We start from the raw sequence: 24,549 nt of genomic DNA on the forward strand, positions 1-24,549 counted from the left end.
ACTGTATTACCTTCCTGCCAAAAAGAGGAACAGAACCCTGTGGAATTAATGCCTTGGTAAGATGAGATGGATTTCACCCTGCATTTAGAACCAAAGTAAGTGTGTGAGAATTTTCTTTTGATTTACTATACTAGACAAACAAGTAATTATTCAACTACAGCACATACAGTTTCCACTACCCTTTGTTCTTAAAAAAAAATCCATTTGGCACAGCGTGCTAAATATGCCAGCAAGACATTGACACCAATTACAGTAAGATATGCCAGCACCCTTGCAAGGTAATTGAAGTTCATTGTTAAACACTTGTTCACTGCTCAAGTTAAACACAGATCCTTCCAAAAATGGCAAGCAACTTGTTTTCCTTGATCTGCTTTCACTGTAAAGATGAATCTTTTTTTGGTCCACACCTATAGCATAACAACTTATGCAAGAAAACCCCTATATTCCTAGGAAGGCAGAGAGCAGAAAGGACTTCTTGCTTCTAACTCTTTTGTCTTCCTTCATGCCTAGGAAAACCTGATGCTGTTGTTCTCAACAGTGTTAGCAAGGCACGATACAGCTTGTATTTTTCTGTTAATTAGGTACAAGTTGTTCGGGAAGGCTACAACCAGTCAGTACTAAGTGCTCTGCCTTGTTTTTATCTCACCTAACTTTAGGCTGGGAATGGAAAGGCCTAATTTGCAGAGGATTCACTGTATTTCTTTACACTTAAGCAGCCCAGCCAGCTTCCCAAAGATGCCTTCTTCTCCCTATGGATTATATAAGGTGCCTGGGGTTACTGTATTGCTGACATCTCATTTAAGAGCCTATTTCTGCAAAGAATTCTGAAATATACGCTCACCGTAGAGAAAGAGAAAAATGATGTAATGCTGCTACTTACTTTGCTCACATTGTTTGCCTGTAAATCCCGTTCTGCAGGTGCACTGGCCAGTGATGTGGTCACAGTCCGCTCCGTTCTGACACTGACAAACATTGGCACAGTTTTTTCCATAAAAAGCAGCTGGGCAACCTTTCAGGAATCAGAATAAGGAAAGGCGAAGAAATCAGCTGAAACACAGACTCAGTTGCGTTATCAGCACAAAGTCTGTAGGCCTATAAATCTATGGATTTTCAGCCTCTGTATATTTAATAACATTTATTTGATCATCTAAATGCAGAGATACTATGACAGCCAATTTTCTTGAAGTAGTGTTTCTCATATCTTACAGAATTGCCTCTTAAGTGCTTCAGAAGAACAAAAATTTGACCCATCTATACAAAGTACATTTTCAAGAAGTCAAAGAAGCTGGCTAAACAGAAAGTCTCTACAAGGCCAGAGATTAACGAATTACTTGTGAGTGAAAGAGCCTTCTTAAAAGGCTCACCAGAATTTGATCTCCTCTTTCATACAGCGCTGATAATTTGGCACTGGTAGGTTGAGAAATCTCCAACATTTTCCTAAATCAGACCACATATACTGGGGCTTTAACAAGCAGGGACATTGAATGTGTAAATTCTGACAATGAATCAATAATCTAAATGATCAGTCCCTCCTTTATTGAGTGCCAAAGGCATTAAAATAACCCTTGAAAAGCTTCAGGACTATTTTCTTTGGGGTGATGTGAAGTTATCACAAGAAGCGGGTGGTTTAAGAGAGAAGATTGCAATACTGGGAATCGACACGAGGTCGCAGCACATCCTTGGACAGATGCCCTGGCACAGCAGTGTCTCAAAAGCTTACGCTGAGTGCAGTAGAGCCCGGTCCAGCCATGGGTACATCTACATTCTCCATCGTAAGGGCTGCACATCGCTCCATTGTGGCAGTTGCAAGAATGAAAGCAATCAGGGCCCCAAAACCCAGTGGGACAAGCTATGGAAATAAAAAAAGATTCATCAGCTGACCAGAAAAAAATAAAAGCAATGTTACTGTGTTAGTGCTGTGGAGGAACAACAACAAAGGGAGAACCTGGGAGACACCAGCAAAGGCAGAACTTTGCATTGCAGAGCAACTCCCAAGCAATGACAGGTTCTGCCAAGGCGGCGATCGCTTTGCAAACCCGGGTGCCAACCTGCAGCCTCACCCGCGCCATCAAGTCCTGGCACAAGGGAGCTCCGCCCATGTAAATCGGATGTCGGGATCAGGTTTTTGCTGCATATGGGCACTGAGAACCTCTGCAACAGCAACTTGACACCACGCTACTCTAAACACCACTCTCTCTGCCTCACTGGCATTATCTGTGAAGATAATTTTCTCAGGGCTTTAAGATATGGAGGTAATTTAATTTTCCTTTTGATATTCTGGAATTCTTGCATAATAAAGCACAGCTATTCATGGCTTACCTTTGCTATGCAATCAACTACTAAAATTATCACATCCATTTGAAGCATAGAGTGCTACTCAAATTACATAAAAATGTAAAGAAAACTTCTTACAGTGTGAATTCCCATCCACAAAATCAGATTGCTTTTGTTGATGGGGCTAATATTAAATTAAAATCTCCAGGTCTATTATATATTTCAACAAGTACACTATTAATACATTTTCAAAAGTTATTTTAAGCCTCCCTCCAAAAATGAATACAGTAAGTTACAGTTATTAGTGCCAGACTAAAAGACCCAAAATGATGATAACCCTTCAATATAACAACTATATTTTTGCTTTAAAAAGCACTTTCCATTGCTTCCTATTAAAGACATGAATTAATAAGGCATGGTTCCCAGGAAACCTGAAAGTACAGAAACCGTGCCTATTTCCACGTATGCCATTGGCTCCAATTCTGACGATAAATGCAAGTTTCTGGCATGTGACAGGCATCTCTAAAGCCAGAATGAAAAGCAAGAAACCTTCCCCCCCCTCCCCCCGCCATGACGTAAATCAAACAAAAACTCACTGAACTCACACAATGTAAAGCCGAGCAGGATTTGACCTAAAGTATACGCACTATAAGCAAACAGAATACTTTAACAATCCCTTTGTAAGACAGAGCTGCAGGGTCCGTTAGCATCTCCAGGACTGGCTTGGAGCTAGAATTATTAATATCTCCTTTGCAGCTCCGTCTCTGGGTCATTCCAGGTTAACTGGTGCGGAGGGAGGTCTGACCGAAATAGCCCAGTATGGGACTGGGCCAGGGAGGCCGGTTCCGCAGGAGCCTGGTGCGAGGCCAGGCTTGCGCTGGGAGATTTACACTCGCTTTACAAGAAGGAAACAGTCAGGTTCCCACTTTATTCATCCAAAACACAAAATAGCTATCGCCAGGTCCTTCTGCCTGCTAACCTGGAAACTGCTGCTGCTGAACTGGCTTGCCTCACTCTGTAAGAAAAAACCATCTTTTTTCAAGGTTAACAGAAACCAACAGTCATTTCCCAATTACACGGCTAAACATAATGAGGAATCTGTGGAGCTTTCTATGTTATTTTTTAAATTTATTATTTATTTTTTATTTTTTTCCCATTTTTGAGAGACAGCAATATTCTGCCTGTGGAAGATACACAATAAGAGCAAAATTACAGCCGCCTGTTTTTATCCGATTCCTACTTTATCACTTGAAGTTTAATATATTCTACTCTGGAATGCTGTCTAATATGCTAGTTGTATCCTGAATATGAAGTAACATTTCTGAATGATAGGATATTGCTTCCCTCTGTGATCTATCTTCAATTAAGGGATGCTCTCAGGAAATGACACTTTGGGATCAGCAAATGCCAATCTTCTACCTGGGCAATTTTCAAGAAGAAATCTCCATCCCTTCAAGCCCACAATGACTTTTACAATTAAATTACATTTAATAGAAATATTTTAGCTGCCTAATTTCTCAATTCTAGGGGCTCGGTACATGGAAACATTTACTGGTTAATAATTTCTAGTGTAATAGCCGAAAGAAAATTATTTCAAAAAATAAATAAAATAGAATCCAGCTACAAATTAAAAGAGAGCATGGAGTTTTCTTTTCTCATAAAAGCTTGTGACCTCCCTTTCCTGTAATAGAAGCTAGTAACAGCTTCTGCACATTCCAAATGCAGAAACTAATTCAAGCCAGAGCTAACTTAGAGTAATTAAAAGAAACAAGCTATAAAGTGAGTAAGGCACTGGCTGCTGTAATACTTCAGGGATTTCCCCAGAATGTCTTTAACTCTCAGAAAACTCTGAACAGGAAAACATGTTATTTTAAAGCACAGGGTAAAAAAAAAAAAATAGCACTTTGCTTACTCTGAGAGCAGTCAGTCCCTATCCAGCCTGGGAAGCACTGACACGATCCATCCATCGGATTGCACGTCCCGTTCTCGGTGCACTGGCACACCTCAGCACAGTCCTTCCCGTATTTTCCACTGGGGCAGACTGGGAAAATATAAGGCTGTTTACTGAAGGCTCTTCATAATGAATATGAGGAAGTTGTCAGACTTTAGCAATTAGAGAGAAAAATAATTACAACATTTTTCTTTGCTGAAGCCAAATGGGCAAAATTCTTCCAGAAAGAAGGAAAAGGCAGAAACTAATTCAAGTTCATTTTGTTTGCTTACATCCCAGGTATAAAAGTAAAAGGAAAATGTCACCTCAAAATCTGTTTTTCTGCTGGGAAATGAATGTAATATGGTTAGGACATTACAATTATTAAAGGGCATTATGGAAGGATGAAAGGAAGACAGAAAACACAGAGAAAAGGGGTTATTGGGAGAGGAAGAGAACAGTAAAGCTGAGGAGAATCCAAAGAGTAGAAGGAAACACAAGTAAGTGGTGGGAGGGGGTAGATCTGGGGACTTGGCCAAGGGGATCCCTTGGAGCTAACCCTGACACAGGGGTCTGTGCCCGCTCAGAGGATTTCAGCCTCAACAACAAGAACAAAAGTAGGAAAGAACATTTTAAGCCAAATATCGGCCTAGTGAAGAAGTCTCCAGCAGATGAAGAACAACGGGGATTCTTACTTTCAGGTCTGATCCCTAGAACCTGACTCCTTTGCATTGTACAACTGATAATGACAGTAATAACGGACCAAAAGCTGCAAACCTTAGTGCCCCACGTGCTGGCCAGACGTACCGGCCATGGGTTTTATATGAGGAGGCCAGTGCCCATGGGGGAGGGCTGGTGGCAGATAAGCTCGCAAGAAGAGGCTGAAGGAGCCGTAGTCCTTTCCCTGCACCACAACATGCACCGTGTGACAGTGCAGAACTGGCTATGCCAGAGCTCCTACTGCATCCCTGTCCTGATTCCTTCTGCATCAAAGGGTCGTGAGAGAGGCAGGGGCCTTTGCTACTAAATCCACTTGGCTTTGCTGGAGATCAGCTTTCAGCAGTCTCTCAGATTCAAATCATGCAAGTAGAGAGTAAAGCAGGAGCAAGACTGCCACTTCCATAAGTATTTTTACCATATAAACCTGGCAGAAGAGTGCTCCCACAAATACAGCGCATCTCCAATTGCTGAAATGTCATGCTTGTCTTTTGGCACCCATCCACCCACTCCTCTCCAGTACCCCTTGTTGTAGTAAGTGTTCAATTAGGTTGCAAATGTCGTTTCCAAGGATTATATATATGTTTGATAGAGAACTGTCAAACAGATGTGCTGCATCCTAACAATATCAGTGTCTGTTCCTGTTTGTCCACCTCACTTTCTCCTGAAGTTGGAAGAAAAGAAACTCTAAACTTTTTTCAGAGTCATCTTCTAACAGCCTAAGCACAGTGACATAAAGCTAATAGACATGCAGATCTTCAGCCACCCACCAAATTATTGGAAATCTTTAACGTTAAAGTTGATGGAAAGCTCTGCTCAGTAATGAATGAAATGTTTAATTTCTGTGCTCTTATTGGCTGTGTTCCCTGACAAAAACAGATGTATTTTCAAAACAAGATAAAACATACGGTCCATCTTTGCAAAGAATGTAACAGATGGAACTGGACTTGTATGCTGCTAAATAATGGTGATGTCAAAAAAGTGATTAAGGCACCTCCCTGAATTATGCAACTATTTTACCAATTCAGCCACTCTCACTTTCTCATCTGTAGTCTCTACAGGTGACCTCAATCTATCCTGACCGTGAATCAGTCTCAGATTGAAATCCTGAGCTGTAATTCATTTGCTTTTGTACAATATGCCATCCTCTAACCATGGCAGAAACCTAAGAACGTGCATACTATCGTTTTCTGCATGCATTTCTAGATACTACAGACTTATCTGCAGAAGTAAGTAAAGCTGGTTTTGGCTCTAAAAATTGTGTACTAAACAAAATAGTTCTCTAACTGAAACGAGATAAAACTAAACACAATATACAGACACAATGAAAAGAACAATACACAGACACAAAGAGAAAAAATGAGAAGGAAAGAAAAGCCCTCATATCACAGAAAGAGCAAAAACTGAAATGATCTGTCAGCTGAGCTTCTCATACACGCTACACCATTAGTCAGTTCCAATGCTCTATACAGATGGAGATAAATAACACCACTTAAATGAAGGCAGGATTTTTATATGTACAAAAAAGTAGTTCTCAAAAGACTTACTTAAAATAGGAGCTGATATGCACTGCAACATGGAATACTAATGAACCAGGAAAGGATTTGTGATCCAAGTGCCAATGCTGACAAAGGCAACAGGTCATATTTCATAAAAGAAATGCTTTGGTTCCGCACAGTGTGAGCTACCAGAGGGGTTCCTACCATGTGAGCACCTCCTGACTCCATGAAATATAAGAGCACGATGCCCTCCAGAATGGCAGCACAGAGAGACTACAAACCCAGGCCTGCCCAAATTGTTGTTTTTGTTAGTTGAAGTCACCTGTTGTGGATTGACACAGGGACTCTCTTGTAAAGATGTGAGATCCAAATATAAGTACTTTTTCAAATGTCTCAAACGTTTTTAAACAAAGCTGTAAAGTAAGGACTAACACGGCTAATTCTCTGGGAGCAATCTCATTGTACAATGCAGATAGCGATGCTAATTAGCTATAAAAGCTCTGAAGTGGGGCCCCGAAAGCCCCTGTGGGATGTCAGGTGTGCTCTAGCAGCAATAACAACTTATTATCAATCCATCTTGCTACATGATTGTGAAAGATATTAATAAAACAGCTGCTTGGTTGTTTGATGCTCAGAATCCTTAGCACAACCACGTCAACCTCTGCAATTTCGGAGGTTGCACAGCTCCTCGTGTTCACGTGCTGCTGATAGAAGAATATTCCTGCTGCCAGAAAAGAGACAGCACAAGGAGATGAAAATCCAAAAGTGAAAGCTTCGTTTCACGTTTTTCTAATGGAAAACATTAATTAGCATTTTTCTTTCTACAAAATAAAGTTACATGCTAACTCATTATGACAAACTGCAGCACAAATTGATTTTAATTAGGACATGAATATTTTAAAATTAATTTGCTGGATAGATCAACATTTCAAAGTAAAACCAGAAGTGCTGAACATCTGAGCAAAAATAAAATAGTTTTCTTTAGAGGATAATTAGCCCTGCTTACGCTTTGAAATTTGGCTAACTTTTCACATAAAATGGACAAATTCACTGAAATATGTTCATTTTAATAAATTAATTGGTATAATGTTTAGTTGACTATACAGCACGGGAAAAAGAAAACATGCTTATATTTAATCTATGTTTAATGATTGTGCATAAGTGCTGCCTGAAATTTCTAACTTACTGAAAAGCAGGTCATTAAAAAGTGTCACTTCAATTTTCACAGGGATGGTGACTTCACAAGGGCAGTAACCACTACAAATAAGCTCTTTTAAATCTGTATGTAGAAAATACCCCTGGTAGTACACAATAAATGAGAGTCTGCAGAAGACTCGAATGATTTTGTGGGCAGTTTCAGGATAAGACTGAAAATGGAACTTGTGGTTAAAAGTGGACCAACTTTCAAAGGTACAGAAAGGGCATGGACATTAGGGGGAGTTGAAGCTACTCTTCACCTGTGAAAATAAATTCACTTTCACCATCTCATTGCAAATTTTTCTGTCTCCTGCAAGTGTGTTTGGGTGTGCATGATTTTAGGTATTCCAAGTCAGGGCGCAGACAGTGTAAATAAGGTTCTGTGCATTTACTGGGTGTTTGGGCTTGTGCATCTGAGCTGGCCTTTACCTTAACCAGTAGCTACACCTCCCGCTGAAAAAGAGTGCACGAAGGTACCATCGACATTTAGGGTACGACAGGCTTAGCAGAAAGGAAAATTAAACCATTGCCTAGCTGATATATTTACAGCAGGTGTCTCATTCCATATTCATTTCAGTATAGAGCAGCAGACTTGTTTTATTTATGAAAGCAGGAGCACATCATATTTACAAAAGGTTGACTAAGTAACTATTTGCATATTACCTCTGAAGTAAAGAATTTCTTGTGACCTAGACTGCTGCAACAAGGGAAAAAAGGCAGGAACCTTGTGATCCATCTCGCTGCAAAGTCGCAGACACGGAAACTTAGGAAAGAAGGGGGCTCTTGGGGGTCTTGAGCTCGGTACCTTGGTTGCAGAGAGCGCCGAAGAATCCAGGCAAGCAGTCGCAGTGTCCCGACACGTGGTGACAAGGGCCGCTGCTGTGCACACACTGAGGGCACGGCTGGCTGCAGTGGTGTCCGTAAAAGCCGGGGGGACAAACTGAAGGCAAACCAAAATAATCTGTCACAGGTTTTCAGCAGATTGCTCATTGCTGAGCATTTCTGATTCTCCCTCTGTCTTAACCCCAAACCAATATTTCTTCATTTATAAAAACACAATTTTTTGAACAGCTGAAATTATGAAGCCTGTTGAATTATTCTACTTCTAATAAAGTGCAAGCCCTGAGTAAAACTGCTCCTGTGGTTCAAATATTCACACCATCCTAACTCATTTAAGTCCCTGGCCATTTAATAATATAGCTGAGCGCTCCCAGCAGCCGTTCTCTCTCAAGACACTAATTTGAGTCTCTCTAGCCTGCTCCAGCTAAACTCTTTTACAAAACATGAGAGTTGAAGATGTTTCAGACCTCATAGCCCACTGGCAGATATGGTTAATACCTCATAACGTGTTCCACAGGCAGGAAAAGAAACACTCACACGTGCACAGACAACAGAAACTCAGAATGTCATTTTCTTAGGAAATTAAGCTAGGAAATCAGAGAAGGTGTATTAAGAAATGCTCAAAATGTTATGTCTAAACAACTATGTCAAAAGCCGATTTCTAAACATATTAGGTGCAATACCTGTGTGCAATTGGGACAGTTTATACATGCCAGTGCAGGAGCAGCACCCATCAGTGATGAACAGAATATAAAAATGGTAATTACAGTAACAGCATACAAAATCACCTAATTTGCATCAGTAATCACACCAGATAGCTGAGTAAATTGGTCATGAACTGTGTGCTTGATTTGCTTAGAAGCTGGATTGAAATTATTATAGAATTTGTCCATAAAGTATAGGGCCAAGATTATGCCTCAATATCTCTTATAAACGTCTGTTGTTGCTTCTAAGCACACGTAGAATGAAAAACCACCTACCATCTAAACATTCACTGCTATAGATAAGCACAAAGAAATGTTAAATTGCAGTAACTGTAAAAATAACTTTATATGTTTTTATTTTTACTCCTGTCATTCTCTGTTATACAGTTCTGGCTCAGTGGTTACTGTATCATTCTGTTGTATTTTTTCACCAAATGACAATTCTTCCCTTGGTCCCCACATCCACAGAGGGTGTGAAGATCTTACGCTACTGCAGATTTCCAGCTGGAACTCAGCTGACAGGTTTGTTGATGATGCACTAGCTACAGAACAACCTGGATCATTCCTGGAGACACTTTGGCAGGCCTAAGAGTAGTAAACTATCCTGGTGTCTCGTGGAATCCTGATTACACAGAACAAGCTGGCTGAGTATTATCTTCAGTACTGCCCTTTACAGGCTAAATTCTGTTTCTAAATGAATTTCCAAGAGAAAAAAGGGAATGATTCTGAGAGCAAACTTAGCAGGCTAAAGCTACCTTTACCTACAGAAGTGTCTTGAGCCCCAGTCTCACAGAAGAGGTGGGAGCAAGCTGAATTCCATGGCCATATATTCAAAAGAGGCATTTCCCCAGTCAGGAGGAAAATTTCTTCCCATTAGTTCCTCAGCAAATATCCTCAGGGAGCAGCCTGCTGACTGGAGTTGCAAGCTGGGGATATGGTTTGCCCCTTGTAGCCTACGTGCCATCAGCTGATAAAACAAAGCTGGTTTTTGTCATCTCAGAAAGGTCAGAAACCATTAACTTCTGGAAGTTTCTCACTCTTAGGGCTTCAAATTTGTAAAACAATTTCTTCCTCAATTCCCTGAAGCTCTGAGCACCACATTTTAGCCTTGGAGAGAGGTTTTACAGCTACCTAGATATGCTGAAGCACCTGGAAATTGGGGTTTATAATGGAAATGCTTATAGGCCATTAACTACAGCAGTGCTAGAGGTCATCGTTATAATGGCTTTAAATAAAAACTGTCAGCTACAAATTATTTTTAGAGATGAGTGTGTTCTAGTGTCAAGTGTAACTGGTGAAATCAAAAGAGATATATGAACTGGGCATGCATAATGTCTTACAGGAAGAAGAGCTGCTGCAGAAAAGGAAGACAAATCCATTTCTTGTTTACACAGGAAGAAGGCTGCATGTAGTGGATCAGTGAATAAGGGTCCCTAAGGGGCAAATGCAGCTTCCCAGATAAAGCAAATGAGGGGATTTTTATGTCCTTGGCACATTTTAATATGTAGCAGCAGAGCATCTGACAGGAGCTGTATCAGGCTGCTGTGTTTCTTTTTCTGGTATAGAAGAAAACAGTGTCTTGTTATTTTGATAGCCAATGTTCATCCACCCATCATTATGTGATGGGTCATAGGTGGCTGTTTAATAGATATCTTATAGTTTACCACCACTTAACTGTAAAACTGTTTTTGCCCAGATCCTCTCAAGTTTGGTATGCAAAGGTGTTGCTCCCTTCAGGTCACCTGTGACACCCAGGTGCTGTGGAAGGCCAGAAGAAAAAACACAAGGCACAACGCAACACAGTAGAGTCTCAACTTCTTGATCAAGAAACATTTTTTCAGGCCAGCGTTTGCCCTTTGGAGGCTATGGCCTAAACCAACACAGAAACCTGTGGCTCTGTCTGGTGTTATAAATGAGCATTTCTACCTTTTAACACCCCATTGGGTGTTAATAGTTTAATAGGAAAACCTTACTTCTCTGGCACAAGGGTCCTCTGTATCCTGGTGCACAGTCACAGGTGCCATCCTCAGGGGAGCAGGATCCCCCATTCTCACAGTTGCAGGAGATGGAGCAGTTTGGTCCCCAGCGGCCCTGGGTACATGTATTGTCACAGTGGATGCCTGAAGATGGAAAGGGACACGTCAGATGTCACACAGCTCACTCTGCTCAGTGATCAAAGAAACATTTGGCTGGACTGATACCTCACAGTACATCACAGAGCAAGCAAGGGAGCCTAGAAGGAAAAGAGCTATCCTTTTATCTACTTAATAAGTGAAAATTAAGAAAATGCCAAACAGGTGATTTCTGCAGGTGTTAGTGGGCTCCTGCTCAGTCCTTAGCACCATTAAAGAAACTCTGCATGTCATCTGAGAGATGAAGGTCAGGAACTGCTTTAAAGTCACAAAATATCTCAAACAACTGGTCTGGAAATATGCAGTTGATTGAAGTTTGATTACTTAACTGTTGTGAACTGGAGGACCAAAAAAAAGCAAAATCAGGGTTCTGCAAAAACCTGTCCAGTGTTTGGATTCTTGAACATATGTAAATTCAGATTAAAGCAGGCTTAAAACACAGTGCTCTGGGTTATTGTGCACAACCCACACCCACCCAGAGCTCTGAGTTCCATGTTAATGAACCAAGTTCTGATGGAGTGAGCGGCCATATGTGAGCACCAGCACCGTTTGCATGTTCGATGGAGACTGAGACCTGCCAGTCTAGCTCCCAGTGATTCCTGGGGTTGTTGTTTGATATTTATTATTATGAAAAGCCAAGCTTGGAAACACTGAAAGAAGCACACAGTCAGAAAGCTTAACATGAGGCTCCTGGCATTGTTTCAACTGTTTGTGTTTTAACCGGCGACTTTTAAAAACAACTTCGTGCTATGGCTTGTTGTGTATGCATGTAATCTAAGGATCTGATCCTGCACACCACTACTTGTCCGAGAGGCTCTTACACCACAGGGCAAGACAGTACCAATACCTGCAATTAGCAGAGCTATTTGCATGATCAAGGGCTCCTTAGATTGAAAAAGCTTTGCAGGACCGTGAACTAACAGAGACATGAAGCAGTGCCAGCTGCAGGGAGCAGCGTTAGCGGCAGCACGCTGCAGATAATGATAAAAACAGCAAAAATGAATCACAGACTGGCTTAAAAATCCTCCTAACGACATTACCACATCGGGTGCCTTACAACTGTGCCGCCAAGATGTGATGGGATGTACACGGGCCCTAGCTAGACTTTCAACATGAAGATGTTCTTTATCATCCATGCACATGTCCCCGCTGCATAATGGGATAAATGCAGACAAGGGCTCGGCCAGAGGTTGGATTAGTGCACAGCTAAGGAGAAATACAACCTCGAGTAATTTCCTCCACGTCTGATAACTTCATCTGGATGCTACAGGTAATGGACTGTATTTGTGAAGCTCTGATCTGTACAGTCACCAAACTTTGAGGATTATTAAATCAGCTAAAAGTCATTATAAACACACTTACGGTGCAGTTTCAAGTTGGTTTTATAAATCTCTGAAGTTAATACGGTAATAAATACTGCAGAGGCAAAATTTCCCTTTTCTGAAGATTAATCACACAATTATAATGTCCCTTCCTAGAAAATCTTAACCAAGTCTGGCAAAAGTACAGTTTGAAATGGGTTTTCTAGTAATACATGATCATAGCTTTATTTATAAAGAGGCATGGTCCATGCTGTAGAGCTTAATAAAAAACACATTAAAATACAGTAAAAACATAATACAAGCTCAATTTCTTAATATCTCAGTAAATAAATCTGAAAAAAAGGAATGCAAAAAGAGACAAGGAACATCTGTACTAGTAAAATCAAGAAAAACACTTATTTTAATATATTATTCCCTACTCCCTTAGAAATCAAATATACCCTTGGATTACTTAAACAGTAAATGTTGTGTGTGTGCATGTATGTAATACAGCAGCTACGGTGCTCTGTAATTAAAAAGTCATACAATAAATTGTAAATAAATAAATGTATTTCATATTTGTGTGCATATATATTTATAGTTTTGAGAGTTTCAGCACAAGCTCCCAGAAATGAAATTCAGACACAAATGTAGAAAAATGTGTATCTTCTCCTCCTGACAGCAGCATTAAAAATACAATTCCTTCATTGTGAATTAACTATTTATAAACGGAGACAATTAAACGGCATTATTTCTTGTCTTTTTTGGCAAACTTTGGGGAAGAATGACATTGCCTCCTTTCTCTCAGAAGGTGGCTGCATTAGAATGCCAGGGCTGTTCTTTGCAGCAGCAAAGTCCTTCCTTTAGTAATGAATAATGAGGGATGTCTTCCTGCTCCTAACGAAGGCAATGAGTCATTGTGAGGCCAATTGTTGTAACAAAATGTAAAAGGGGGGAAAGGAAACCTTCTAGAAGACACCGATACCCATTACAGCAGTTATTTATTTATAAATTTTCAGAAGACAACTGAGAAGGTGCCGCAATCAATTTTTATTACTTTATATTACCCTAAGATAATTCTCATGCAAGACTTCATTTTTGGAGGCTCCTACACCCTATTGAATTGCAAATGTAAATCAGAAGTTAAAATTACATCTGGACATGTGTGTCTTATGGAACTGTACTAAAAAAAGCACCTTAATTTTACAATTCCCTAACTTGACAGCATATGAAGGGGGAGTCCATCCCTCCCAGCTACTTTACAATCAGAGTCAGCAAACCAGCAAACTTCTTTCATGTAAAACTTTAATATTTAGTCAGGAATTTGCTGATGAACATTTCCGATAAACAATTAGTTTTCAATTTCCAGAAATATAAAAAATGCTGAAGTTGACACATCTCTGTATTATTCCATATTACAACAACAGATTCCTAATTTATGAACAAATTCCTTGTTTCACAAGCGTGCTGTAGAAATTAGAAAGACAACTATCAGAAGTCCTTGAAGCTGCAGGGAGCAGTTCTATACATAAACTCTACTGCCTAGATACCAGGAAAATTATCTTACTGCCTGAGGCTGTGGTTCACAATTGCAGATACTAGTAGGAAATTACACTTCCAAGACCTTCTTAAACAATGTTCTGGGGGTGAATTGTAAATGAAATTCATATAACATATAAAATTACAGTTATCCACTGTGCGTGGGCAAAGGACATTGGCACTTTCATGCAGCGAGCCAGAGCCAAGGTAAGAGCAGGATCTGCTGTGGGTTTTAATTCAGTTCATGAAACAGCAGCTGTAAAACTTCATGGATTTGGGCTACTGGATTTCTGCAAACACTGTCTGCTCTCAGTAGGATTTCTTTTGGACTGCTCTGGACATGGATTTAGCTCTGTCCCAGGAGCAGCTTTGCTCCCCTTGCCCCACAGGATCTTCCTTTGCTCACACAGTGGGTAGGAAAACCAGTACTAAGCACCTGGATTGCTGCGTATGGTGTGAAAAACACAATCTGGAACGAACTTAACCCACCAGAGCAGTCATGACTGCACTCACGTATCTTGTATGGTAGTAATACATATCACATATTGTAGTCTGGTTCTGCTGCATAGTGGCTGGAGAAGTGTGTGTCTGGTGACCCCAATATAAGCTTGTGTCTGGCTTTCATGGAGCAGTGTAAAAATTTTACCAGATTAAGTTGGTTCTGTGGATTAAAATTCACAAATCAGTCTGTGATGGATTCAGCCAACATCCATACTACCCTCATGAAAAGGAGCAAGATAAAGGAAAAAAAAAAAAAGCAACCAACCAAAAAACAAACCAAGCCACACAACAGGGATGTAAGGCATCTATTGAAGAGCTGCTTCATATACTGCTTCCATAATAATCTTTGATGGCTTCAATGACAGCTTGTCAAAGTAATGCAGATTTAGTACTGCCTGTAACTACATCACACTGAAGGACTTTGGAGGATGAAATTCCTGAAAGCCAGACATCAGCAGAATTCCCTTTTTCCCCTCTCCAGCTTACTTGTGCAATTGCACTCGTGCTTGGGGATTACATCTCTAACTCTTAATAAAGCCCACCATTGTTTTTCTGCTTTGTCTCTAGACAGTTGGAAACTAATACTCCAAACACAATAGAAGAGCAAAAATGGATGGAATAAATAAGAAGCAGTGGCCTATTTTTGACCACTGGTATCCCCTTGACAGCAGCCTCTGCAGCAGGCCCTGCATGCTGCCCAGCATCTCATCATTTTTCAGGGACAGAGAAATTTGATAAATTATAGGATGTAGCTCCCTTCCCCCCATGTACTTTAATTTTATATCTACCAGTGTACAACTGTAATTATTTCTCTGAATAAGATCTTCAGCTTTTTTTTTTTTTAATAGTCACAATCTAAAGACAGATGCAACATCAATTAGCTATGACAGGAATGATTTCAGCAGACATTTGAATCCAACACAAACACTGTGCTCTCCTCCACCTGTCTTTCAACATGATGTGAAGTCATAATAAACTCTTATTTCTGGCATTTGAATAGCTTTGGAAAGAACTGCTTTTTGTGCATAAATAGGCTTTGGATTTATGCAGGCAATACCGTGGAGGCCTGAAGTTTGGTGAGTCATGCTTGGCTTTGATCTGGAATGCCTGGTGGCTTTTGTCCCTGGCACTACTAATCATTAATGGTGGTTTCTCTACCTGTTGACAATACATGGTGGCAAAACCACAACAGTAGCAATACTGCTTCAATAGCAGAAAACAGCTTAATGATCACAACTGCAAGGCTGTTCTGATGAGTAATTGTGGAAAGTGGGCCAGCAAGCACTTGGTCGGACTGCAAAGAGGTTTGGGAATGTACCACTGAACGGGATCTCGAGAAGGGATGGCTCCCTCGTGCCACTGCCCCGCTCTGGTGTCCCTCACGAGGGACGATCCCTTCGGCAGCTGTGGCACATCTGTCACCAGCCGTCAGCCCGGCGGTTCTGAGGCCTGCGGGTGCCAGGCCAGGGGCAGAGTCCACTGAGCTCACCTGGACATCTTGCCTTGGCCTCCCAAGTTGTATTTCTATTTCCAGTAATGATTTCTACAATCATACGTTCACATTTTCTTCAGGCTTATTCTCTTCTCTTTCCCCAGTACTCTTATTACACTCATGTTTTCCCTATAAATTCTATTTAAATCAGGTTTGTATTTGAGATTAGATCAGAGCGTCTTCCTAAGTACTGAATAGTTTGCTGCTTCACTCCATAAAAGGTAAAAGAAACTTGAATAATAACATAAGAAAGAACTGTCCAATTAGCTCTGGATCCAGCTGTTCAGAAGGAACTACAACAGCATACGAACAAGAGTTCATAAAGAATTCTTGATGCTTTTCTGCCACTTTTTGCATCTTCATATTTATTCCCACCTGAGGCAAACCCTGAAGTATTTGACTCAGATCCAGTCAGAAACACCACAGGACAATTTGTGACAGCTCAGCATTTAAGGATGCTGAAGAACAAGAAAATCTGCTTGGGGAGGTCAGCAGAGAGAAGAAAACATAACGGGATCTCTCATAAAATTAAACGGAAACATTAAGAACTGAAGCTGCTCATCCAGTCTGCAAAATAAGCTATGTTTTTATACAGCAAAACTATTCAACAGACATAACAGCAGCCACATTCTCATTATCTATGAACTTTTGTGGTGTTCTCAAAATGCTTTTAGAACAGTGAACTTATTTTCAATTTGATGCGGAGGAGCCCTTACTTACCTTGCTAAGCACTATTCACTGGTGAGCTTCAGAGGGGCGACTGCGTGTAACACCCCTCAGTCTAAATGAAAGCTCCATGATCTGGTTCTACATAATGAAGAAAAAGCCTTCCCCGCAGCCAGTGAAAAAATTCTAAATTCTCTCTTCTCTCATCATTGCATGGGCGATTTATGCACCCATTAATGTAAGTGTTTTTCTGAAAGTAATACACTTACAGCCTAATGCACCTCTGTGGAGCACTAATCGTACCCCTATTTTTAATTATCTAGAGGAAACTCCAGATATGAATCATCCAACTCAGGGAATTTATGCAATAAAAGCTTTTGAGGCAAGAGACCTACCTCACAAGAAACTGAGTAAGTCAAAATGTTTGCTAAAATTAAGGATCATCTGGTTCCCTTTGCTACCGGGTATTCTCCAGGGTACACTACTGCAGCAAGCAAAGTTGTCATTAGCAGAAAGGGCAGATCTTGAAGAAAACAGTACGAAATTAGTCAAGTCCTATGTTTCAGACCAAGAAGGAAGAGAAACCTGGGAAAGGCAGATGAACAGGAGGGAGGAACTGGATAGCAGGAGCCATATATTGCTTTCTTGGCTTTTAAACGTCCAAGCCCCCAAGCTAAGCCATCGGCTAAAAACAGAATATCAAGAGTTGTTGTACAACCAAATGTGTGGGAGCCTTTCGTGTTCAATAACATCGACTGAAATTCAACTTTTTCTCCTTTGCGCAGAATGGGAAGGAAGATATTGATGACATTTGTCACTGCAAACACTTTCACCAAGAACATATATACACCACGTTTTAGCTTGCTGGCTGTTTACTGAATGATCTTTCTTTTTTCTTCCCTCACACACAGCATGCCAGCATCCAGTATGTAGTCTGCTGAAACGTTCACAAATAATTTTTCACTGCTTCTCGCCCACATTTATTTATAGGTGAATGTATTGTACACACAGCCAAGGTTATACATAGAATGCCTCCGTGTTAAAACGGAAAATGGTTGAATATCTCTATCATCAGGTTTCATTTTTTAGAAACCATTAAATTAATACAAGTCAGGATGTCATCCAAGCTATATCTTTAAATTTAATTTAAAAGCTGTCCTTTAATAAGTGAAAATAACCCCCAAAATAAATACAAAGATAAATGAACCCGTATTTCTTCGGTGTTTATAAGACTAATACTGCAATAATTTGCATGCATGCTTAGGTTTAGCAGTAGGCTTACTGCAGGTTCTAATTATAGTCTGAGGGTCTGATCCAACTCCCACTGAATGAGTGGCAAAAATCCAGTTGATTTCATGAAAGGTGAAATACAGACTGAATCTGGCGCAGGACAAATACAACCAAACCTCTCTTAGATGAGAATCTGGAGCCCTCTAGATATCTGCCAAGGAATGCACAGACATAATTAATGTCAGGACATCAATGAAGTCTTTGATATAACTTCATAATTCATATTTTTTGAAATTAGCCCTATATCAGCGGGAACCATACTTAAAGGCTCCTGTCAAAGAGAGAATTTTTAAGCACAGCCTGACATTAAAATCTTATCAACTCACTTGAAATTAAGTCAATGAAAAATTAAAGCTAATTTCTAATAAGCTTATGTTACATTCATAGACTAAAGGGCACTTGTTGAATCCAGAGCATAAGCATACCTTTTCATATGGAAAAGCGTTTCACATTTGAAAGGCAGAGGCCAGAAGAGAGGCTAAAATGCACCATTTTAGACTGACTCTAAAAGTGTCTAGTTTTTCTGCCTGTTTAAAGCTAATGTCAGGATACAGAATAATCACAGAAATAAATTATTAATTTAAAAATCTGGGATAAGACTGCCAAAAGTGATAAGTGCAAAGTGTAGTTTAGATAATGGGATTAGACATCTAGAAAATGCACGTTTAATAGGAACTTACTATTGCTCCATTCTGATATTTTAGGCTTTGTATTAGAAACCATGAGAGTAAGAAACAGCCTGATTTTAATAAAAAGCCAACCCACAACATTATGAATTCTAAAATACTGTGGATCTCTTCCGCTAAAAACCCGTAGGTGCATAAAACAAGTCCTAGATTTTTCCTTGTTTTAAAGAGGCATGGAAAAGTCAGCTACCAACTATATCAGTATGTTTTTGGAGCTGATCTATTAACAGCAATATTTTGCCATGGAATTATTTTGGCTTCAACTTAGTACAGCTGCAGATAGGATCTGGCCCCAAGATTATAAAGTGCAATGAAGAAAAGTCATATTAATGCAAACAAAATGCATTTTATGGGAAGCTAAATGGATTTTTTTTTTTTTTTTTTTCACAAAAGACAGACCAACTTTTGGCAAAGAACTCAGAAAAAGTCAAGTTAAAAATACCTTAGAGCTCACCGTCAAAGTGGCCACTGTTTCTTTAAAATTCAAAAAGGCCTTCCCTTGAGTAACAGGCTTATCAGTTTTACTGAATTAATGTGTCCACAGGAGGGAAGAAACATGTTTCTGTGGTTGAGTGACAGTGCAGATGTCACTCGCAGCCTGCAAATTCTCCCGAATGCGAAGGCTCATTCCTCAAAGCTCACCTTATCTGTGACCAGCCCAGGACTCCTGACCCCGTTAACTCGCTTATACAGTCACACATGGAAATCCCTACAACTCGAGACCAGCACAACTCCCGTACAATATTTCTGGACATGATAAGAGACAATTAGGGTCTATGTTGCTCGCAATATATGAAAGTTATTGAGGTTGTAAAGGACAGCGCAATATATATTTTGATTTCCCATATGTAACAGCAAAGAGGGAGGGTGCTCTTATGAGACATGAATGAAGCCCAAAGGTGAAAAGTACCAATGCAATAACAAGATGTTTCTTCCTTACCAGCATGTATTATTATCATACCTGTATTTGCCATCCTTCGTAATTAAGGAAAATCTATGAGGGGTTCTTTTATAATTAACTATGGGATGCACACTTCTCTATTTTCCATCTCACATCTACAGTACTATCCTATTTTCCCCACACACATTTAGGATGTTAAAATCTACCGAACAAACTTCAGCTTCAGATATTCAGAAAAGCTACTGAGTAGACTAGTTCAGTGGATAACTGAGATAGCATCGCGTTGTGTAAAAAAGAATGTGACACAAAAAAAAGAAAGACAGAACTAAGATTTGGATAAGGCAGCATTTCAGATTAAAGGAATTCAGATAAACAGGATTTTCACTGACCTTAACATTTACAGGAATGGAATATATCCCCCTGCAGATTGCTTCTTATTTAATCCCACTGTAATATCTGAAAGGTTAACAAAATACACACTGCCACAATTAACTTGAAGCACATTGAGTCGTTCCAGGGAGGAAATGAGTTTGCTGCGAATAGCAGCCAGGCCTGCAGCTTTCCTTTCCGTAATCTGTCTGCGAGCGGGACGTCTGACTGTGCAAACGGACGGACTCGGGTCTCGGAGACAGGATGAGCAATAGACACGTCTGGCTCACCGGAGTCCTGCTGCCTGGCTTGGGTTGAGCACAAAGGCAGCACCTCCAGAAATTAGAGGACAGATCAGTAGCTACGACCGATTTAATTACTGAGGGTCATACTGAGTGACCCAGCTAAAGGCTATGGAGTAATAACTAGTTGGTATCTGTGAGGAAGGCGTTTCTGGTGGGAACATGCTGCCTTGAGGAGACAGGACCCAGCTGCTGGGGTTTGCAGTTCAATTGGAAACCCCACACGGCTCTACCAGAGGAACGTCGCCTACCCAGCGTCTGACCCACCTCAGCAAGGCTACCAGGGCATTCGGTCCCTTTCTGTCCACTTTCAGGTTATTTATTAAGAGGAGCATAACTGAAATTTATGACCTTGTCACTGTCACTGAGCATCCAGGAGAGGAGGTTGCATCTGAGCGAGGTGACACCCATACCCACATCTAGGACCTGTGCGCTTGCACAGTATTTCCAAGCAATGCTCCACCACGCAGATTTCTGCACTTGCATTCTCTTCAAGGATTCACTGTGTGCCAGGTCCCTAATTAACCAAATGCAATTAGCACTGAAGCACTCCATTTTCAAGCATTTTCATTTTAACCTGCGTGTACACAAAATAACACCTCTTCCACAAATGACTCGTGTGTGGGGAGCTTTAAGGCATCTGTGTGCACACATACACAGAGCTGCAAGCACAGAAGTGACATGTATCTAAAACGCATGGCAGATCTGGAGTAAGAGAGACCCTTATTAATCTTTAGAGAATAATCAGTCTAATCAGTCAAGACTTGATCCACCTGCAGGCTACACTTCTTCTTTCTAACCTAGCAATAGATACGAACATGTCTTCTTTTGATTTGAAGAGCACTATTTCTCTTATGAGGTCATGCATACGCAGCACTGGTGCAAGCTGGAGAACTCCAGTCGGTGCAAGGCTGAGCCTTGATTGCAGCTGACATTTCCTTCATGTGGAAGAGAATTCAGCTCTGCACTGTGACAACGGGTCACAGATCTGATCTTGTCCACATTCGAATATGTTTCACTTTGCTTGTACCACATCAGAATGTTTTACCACCGTGGTTTTGGTCTTTTATGTACAAATATTATGTTTGCCACTCTATCTACAAAGCCGTTCGTGATACAACATGCCTGTGTACCTGGCACTGACGACAGGGCACAATCATCTTTAGATCAGATCTAACTTCTGCCTTTGGCTGCACATGTGCAGTTCCCCACTGAACTGAATGGAAACTGTACATGTATGGCTCTAAGCAGCTTGTTGCCAATGTGCTTATTTGTGTATGCAGCTGGTTTGTTCAGCTTTGTGATCTCCTGGTTGACGTGTGGGAATCTCTTCATCATCTTCCCCTCTGCTGGGTACACCCAGCTCCTGAAAATTACCCTTCCCTAGCTGTAGACACGGAAGGGCATTGTCCTGAGTAATAGTCTCGATGGGTGCAGTTGTAACATCATAAAAGGATGGTACACTGTTATTAATGACAATGTATGATACTCTTTATATGCCTTTTGATTCTTTTTCCAGTCTTCTTCCACGATCTTACCATCTATCAGTCTCTGAAGGTTTATATCGGTAGCATCTTGAAAACCACTTTAAAGAAAATGGGTTCAATCTTCCCCTTGATCTTTACATAGAACATGACATCAAGAGGGGGTCCCACGTGTGGGATGAACATACAGACTATGCTGTTTCAGATGAAGTTTTGTGGCTATTAGGATCAGAAAGCCACGTGAATTCTCTGTCTGGTGCGAGTGGGCAGGAAAACCTTCAGATGTTCCATGATCCTGAACTTTTCTGATCTTTTTCAGGCCATGCCTAATTAGTACCAAATTCAGAAAGCAAAAATTTAAGCCTGAATTATTTATAACATCATATTTATAAAATGCACCGCAATACACATCATGGCCTAATTCACAACAACTACAGATAAGATTAATCTTTCTCCGATGCCACACTCCTTAGTATGAAAATATAATTATTTAGTAGAAGAGTTTCTTAAATTGCATACTTTCAAACCGGTATGAACAGAATTTCTCCTGGTGTCTGGAGCTAATCCAAGTGGAAAAAACACTGAAAGCAGAATTGACAAAACACATGTTGGCTCTGTCTGTCTATCAGCATTTCCAGTGTGCATCTTACGTGGCCCTGTCAACATCTCAACTCCAACCTGGTCTCCAGTACTAAAGTAATACTGTCCTCCCTGAAATGTGATCCTGAAGAAGTAAGTTCCTGAATTGCAGGGACACATGGAAGGATAAAGAGGTCAGTTTGCATTAAGTCCCTTACAAGTTAATATATATTTATCTTGCTCAATATGGAAATTAAAAGATAGATATCAGAGAAACTATCCTTACCTTTACTTGGAGTAATTTGCATCTGCATTTGATGTGCATTTATAGATGTGCATGGGAGTAAGTATAGGGTATTTGTTGCAAATGCTTTTGAAAAAAGCCACGTCTTTAGTCTGCATTGTCTGCAAAGTACATGTTCTGCAGTTTCTTCTAGAATGTTACATCCAGAAAGATGCGTAATAAACTTTTAGAGTGTATAAATATATCTCTTTAATTTAGCATACTTTTAAAGACCATTTTCTCCCTTAAAGAACCTCACAATGACTACAGGAAAGCCTACCAGCTTTTTCTCTGATGAACATCAAGAATGCACAGTAGGGTTTTAAAGCCTGATAAATTAATATATTGATGGTAAAGAGGCTCAGAGAAAGATTAATGCAGTCCAGTGAGTGAAGAGTGCAAGCTGGAGGAGGAGATACTAGTGAGCTTATAAAATGGGTTTTCTTGTAGGAAAAACACCCTTCTTGGGGACACATGCCCAGTATCTTTGAAAAATGGCTTTGTTATAAGCAGTGTGTAGAACCTCCTATTTTTGTGTTTTATTTAATTCTTAAAAGATTTTTTCTGTTGTACATTCTAGGTATAATTTCATGGCTTTTGCTTCATGCTTCTAGGAGCTGAGCTGCTGTGGTGATGTTCTCTCCATCAGAAATGGAAGGCATGCATTGGGTAAGGTGACCGTATCCCAGCTTTGGCTGCCTGATCAGCCTGCCTCACTCCACACATTCTTCCAACTTGTACTTGTTTGAAAAAAAAATAATTCTTCCAAATGTATTGCTGTTAATATAAATGGATTTTGATTGTCAGTGCCACTGGTGGTTCTGCAGTTATGGGCAAGAACATGTTTATTTCCCTCCAGAGAGCTGAGGGAGACTAACCAGTATTTTAGGCAGCTAAGTGTGAAATACCGGTTGAGTCAATAAGTTGTCCCCACTGCTGTTATGTGAGCTGTCAAAAGCTGGCAAAGAGACATATCGGACATATTGGTGTGGAGTCAAGTACAGGTCTGACTGTACTCCAGCCTGGACTCTCTGACTTCACTGAATATTCCTCTTTTCCTTTGTTCGATTATGAGAGCTCTTTGTCAAACCAGCACTAATCTCCTCTCCATAACTACCCTTCTATGTGACAAGAAGCATCGGAAAAGTGGAAGAGCATAAAGACAATGTTTTGTGCCAAACCCGGGGTTTGTATGATGGAGCAGCTGCAATGACTCTTTGCATTCAGAAAACTCCAACCTGCACCCCCAGGTGTGATGGTGCAAGGATTCGCTGTACCCCAAATGAACGCTTGCGGAAAGGGCTACTCAAGGAGAAAAGCTCTGCAGGATTTCTAGATGATCTGCATCCCTCCCGAGGATTTTTTTTACAGAAGGCTAACACCTGGCTCCACGTTTGGAGCCATCTTCAGCTCATCTGAATACAAATTTAATGAGTGTCAATTATTGTCACCATCATGAGTGATTTAAATATGGGTAAGTTCAGCTGATCTTGTCTCAATCTATTATTTAAAAATTTGCAGTCACAAGTCCAGTGCTATAACTGATGCAAGAGCAAAGCAAAACAACCTACCAACCCCCATCCAAAATCCCCAAACAACAAAAGCCCCAAAGGTTTACAAAGGCAATTGCTAATTTTACCTGTCCAGCCTGCAAGGCAGCAGCAGTAACCGGTGACAGGATCGCACCCATCTGCGTGGCTACAGTCACAACGTTCACTGCAATTAAGACCATATGTTCCATCCTTCCAAAAATATAAATACAAAAGTCTCTCAGTAATCAGTTTTTGTTCTAAAATGTGCAAAATCATCTATCATGTCCCTCTTAATGCTGAGTTGCATTTTTTAAATTAACACAGAGAGAAG

At 40.4% G+C, this 24,549-nt stretch overlaps 1 protein-coding gene across 1 annotated transcript in view; it reads right to left on the reverse strand.

The window, feature by feature from the left end:
• The window catches only part of MEGF11 (multiple EGF like domains 11), a 262,478-nt gene that overhangs the window by 29,605 nt on the left and 208,324 nt on the right, over window positions 1–24,549 (reverse strand). The window contains exons 14-19 of the mRNA XM_082061380.1: window positions 24,326–24,428; window positions 11,135–11,281; window positions 8,423–8,557; window positions 4,187–4,315; window positions 1,721–1,849; window positions 881–1,009 (exon numbers count right to left, since the gene is read on the reverse strand). Coding sequence (XP_081917506.1) covers window positions 881–1,009; window positions 1,721–1,849; window positions 4,187–4,315; window positions 8,423–8,557; window positions 11,135–11,281; window positions 24,326–24,428 — 772 coding nt within the window. The remainder of the gene's footprint in view (window positions 1–880; window positions 1,010–1,720; window positions 1,850–4,186; window positions 4,316–8,422; window positions 8,558–11,134; window positions 11,282–24,325; window positions 24,429–24,549) is intronic.

This window comes from Streptopelia decaocto (assembly GCF_964273445.1).
Source record: "Streptopelia decaocto genome assembly, chromosome: 9".
In the NCBI taxonomy this organism is placed as follows: Eukaryota; Metazoa; Chordata; class Aves; order Columbiformes; family Columbidae; genus Streptopelia; species Streptopelia decaocto.